This window comes from Erinaceus europaeus, chromosome 10 (assembly GCF_950295315.1).
Source record: "Erinaceus europaeus chromosome 10, mEriEur2.1, whole genome shotgun sequence".
In the NCBI taxonomy this organism is placed as follows: Eukaryota; Metazoa; Chordata; class Mammalia; order Eulipotyphla; family Erinaceidae; genus Erinaceus; species Erinaceus europaeus.
The window spans coordinates 17,271,291-17,275,137 of record NC_080171.1 but is presented as its reverse complement, the minus strand read 5'-3'; the positions used below and the strand labels follow the sequence as shown (position 1 = coordinate 17,275,137).

Here is a 3,847-nt window from a genome sequence, read left to right as displayed (position 1 = left end):
TGAAATAACCATTTTTAATAGCTGAGTAGTATTCCATTGTTTAAATATATCACAGCTTACTCAGCCACTCATCTGTTGTTGGACACCTGGGTTGCTTCCAGGTTTTACAAATTGTGCTGCTGTGAACATAGGTATACACAAACCTTTTTGGATGGGTGTGTTTTGTTACTTAGGATATATACCTAGGGGAGGAATTGCAGGTTCATAAGGTAGGCTGATTTCTAATCTTCTGAGAATTCTTTTTTATTTTTTCTCTTTTATATTCTTTTTAATTTTATTTATTTATTTATTTATTTATTTTACTTCTGAGAGTTCTCAGACTGCTCTCCACAGGGGTTGGACCAATTTACATTCCCACCAGCAGTGCAGGAGGGTTCCTTTGCCCCCACACCCTCTCCAGCATTTGTTGTTATCATTTCTGATGTCTGACATTCTCACAGGGGTGAAATGGTATCCCACTGTTGCCTTTATTTGCATTTCTCTGACAATCAATAACTTGGAGCATTTTTTCATATGTCTGTTGGCCCATTAGATCTCTTCTTTGGTGAATATTCTGTTAATATCCATTTTTGGATGAGCTCATTTTTGTTGTTGCTGGGTTTGGTGAGCTCTTTATATATTTTGGTTATTAGCCACTTGTCTAATGAATGGCATGTAAACATCTCCCATTATGTAAGGAGTCTCTTTGTTTGGGTTGTGGTTTCTTTTGCTGTGTCTCTTTTGCTTTTAATCCCCTCTGAAAATAAACACACAGTTGTTTTTAAAAATGGGTCAACCATGTGGGTTTGGAGCACTGCAGGAGGTAAGGCACAGATGTCTGGGGACTGATATGCTGGTTGATGCAAGTGGACTCTCCTGTATCTCCTGTGTTCTATTTGCTGGTCTTCTGCTGCCTTCAACCCATGGACCAACAGTGAGGGAAGATTAGAGAAAGAAGGACCCTGGGGAGGCAAGCCAGCAGGGTGATGGGAATCCAGTCTTAATAAGGATTCATTTGGTGTCATACTTGGACCATTCACATCACTTTGCAGCAGCAGGGAGTGTGTGTGTGTGTGTGTGTGTGTGTGTGTCTGTGTGTGTGTGTGTGTCTGTGTGTGTGTGTCTGTATATGTGTGTGTGTGTGTCTCTGTGTGTGTGTGTCTGTGTGTCTCTATGTGTGTGTCTGTGTCTCTGTGTCTGTGTGTGTGTCTGTGTGTGTCTGTGTGTCTCTGTGTGTGTGTGTCTGTGTGTCTCTGTGTGTGTATCTGTGTCTGCGTGTATGTGTCTGTGTCTGCCTGTGACTGTGTGTGTGTGTGTGTGTACATGCTCAGAGATTATTCAGATTAGTGAGACAGGCCTCCCTTGTAGCTATGTTGCTACCCCCAACATGGAAGGAAGCTGTGGATCCAGGAATCTTGACTAGTAGCAGGTGCAAACTGCAGATGTTTGAGAAAAATCGTAAGAACATAACATCTCTTTTGAGAGTTTTCTCTCTCTCTTTTTGGTCTGAGTGCCAGAAACATAATATTTTGTAGGTGGGGGGGTTTCTTCTCTTTCCATACAAGTTCAGAGTCCCATGGGTCTCACATAACATCAAGAAGTTGAGAGAGAGTTCTTTTTTAAAAAAATTTTTAAATACGTATTTATTTATTTATCTCCTTTTGTTGCCCTTGTTTTTTATTGTTGTTGTTATTATTGTTGTTATTATTGATGTCGTTGTTGGATAGGACAGAGAGAAATGGAGAGAAGAAGGGAAGACAGAGAGGAGGAGAGAAAGACAGACATCTGAAGACCTGCTTCACCGCCTGTGAAGTGACTCCCCTGCAGGTGGGGAGCTGGGGGCTTGAACTGAGATCCTTACACTGGTCCTTGTGTTTTGCACCACCTGTGCTTAACCTGCTGTGCTACCACCCGACTCCCGGGAGAGAGTTCTTTCTGACCTGAGGCCTATACTGTTCCTGTCCCCTGTATGCTCCAGCACTCCACTTGTCTCCTCAGTCAGAGGAACACTTGGAACACAGTGCAGGGTCTATGCTGGTATTTTCAGTATTGAATATGTCAGTTAATGGACAAGAAGTGTCTGGACATACGTCGGCCACTTTGTGGTCTAAGTCTGATGCATTAAGTGCATTAGCCTCCTCCTATCAGGCTGATAAGACCGGAGAGCAGCAGGCGAGGTGGGGCATTTTCCTGGAGAGAAGGTCTCCCCGAAACAGGGCCAGGGCAGCAGCTTTCACCTCCGAGTTCCTCAGGCTGTAGATGATGGGGTTCAGCGAGGGCGTCACAACCCCATAGAACAAGGCAATAATCTTGTCCCAGTGGGGATCTTTGGCCTTTGGGTTGAAGTACATGAAGGAGATGGTCCCGTAGTAGATCACCACCACAGTGAGGTGGGCAGAGCAGGTGGAGAAGGCTTTGCGCCGGCCAGCAGCAGAGGGGACCCTGAGGACTGCAGCTAGGATGAAGATGTAGGACAGGCAGATGAGCAGGAGTGGGGTGAAGGTCAGGACAACCGTGGCCACCATTAATAGCAGGGCATTTAGGGAGACGTCCCCACAGGCTAGTTTGAACACAGCTAAGATCTCACAGAAGAAGTGGTTGATGACATTGTGGCCACAGAAAGGGAGACTCCAGGTGAAAATGGATTGTAGCAGTGAGTTGCCAAAACCTGCCCCCCAGCTCAGCACTGCCATCCACACACACGTCTGTCTACTCATGAGCTCTGGGTACCTCAGTGGCTGGCAGATGGCCACATAGCGGTCACAGGCCATCATGGCCAGGAGCACACACTCTGTGGAACCCAAAGCCAGAGTGAGGAACATCTGCAGGGCACAGCCAGCAAAGGAGATGGTCTTCTGGGCTTTGAGGAAGTTGACCAGCATGAGGGGCACAAAGGCAGAGGTGCCACAGATGTCCATGAGGGAGAGGTTGCTGAGGAAGAAGTACATGGGGTTGTGCAGGTGGGGGTCCAGCACATTGAGCACTATGAGGAGGGAGTTGCCCAGCACACTCACGGAGTAGATGCTCAGGCAGAATATGAAGAGGACCAGCTCGAGGCCGTGATGGTCGTGCAGCCCCAGCAGGATGTATTCTGTCACGGCTGTGTAGTTTGTCCCTTTCATCTCATCCTCTGAGCCACAAATGTGTTAGGAAAGGGTCTAAGTGGTTGGGAACCAAGCAATCTGCATGTGTGGCCTGGGACACATCAGCTCCACTGCCTCTGGAATTGAAGTTCACAACTTGTATTAGAGATTGATTTGGACTTCAGATCTACCAGCTGGCTTTCAAGTCTTTGAATTTGATAGCACTGAGTTCATGCTTAAAATGCCCTTTTAGGATCTGGAGAATTCCTGACTGTCAGGAGGAAGTTCATTTCAAGGTTATGACTATATGACTGAATTATGCCCACATATTTCAATTTCATCTGTTCACTGAGTATTTCTTGAATGCTGGCTCTCTGCTGGGAAATGTGTAGGTGCTTGAGCTACAGCAGTAAAAGCCAGTGGACAGAAAGATGCTACAAAAGTTGCAAAATTCCTGCCATCATTTAAATGAATGATGGGTGCATGATGGATGCTCCTAACCTTATTTCCCTTGGGTCAGGAGGTTGAATATTTTTACCCCCTAGAATATGGGAAGCCTTTGGTTCCCACCTGCAGGGGCAGGGGATGATGGTTCGTGAGTGGTGTAGAAGTGCTGCATGTGTTTCTCCTCAATCAATCAATCAATCAATCAATCAGTCAGTCAGTCAATCTCAGCTTGATCTAGTTATCGCTGTTGAAGTCAGACTGTCCATGGAGTTTTCAAAAGCACATAGAAGAACATACATCTTTCAGTAAAGTCATTTGCCACCACAATTGACTCCTAA

The 3,847-nt window shown here is 45.8% G+C and overlaps 1 protein-coding gene across 1 annotated transcript; it reads right to left on the bottom strand.

The window, feature by feature from the left end:
• Positions 1-2,123: 2,123 nt before the first annotated feature.
• On the bottom strand, positions 2,124-3,101 carry LOC103113353 (olfactory receptor 13C7-like). The gene has a single exon (XM_007522886.1). The coding sequence runs from the start codon at positions 3,099-3,101 to the stop codon at positions 2,124-2,126; it is 978 nt and encodes a 325-aa protein (XP_007522948.1).
• Between the last annotated feature and the right edge of the window lie 746 nt (positions 3,102-3,847).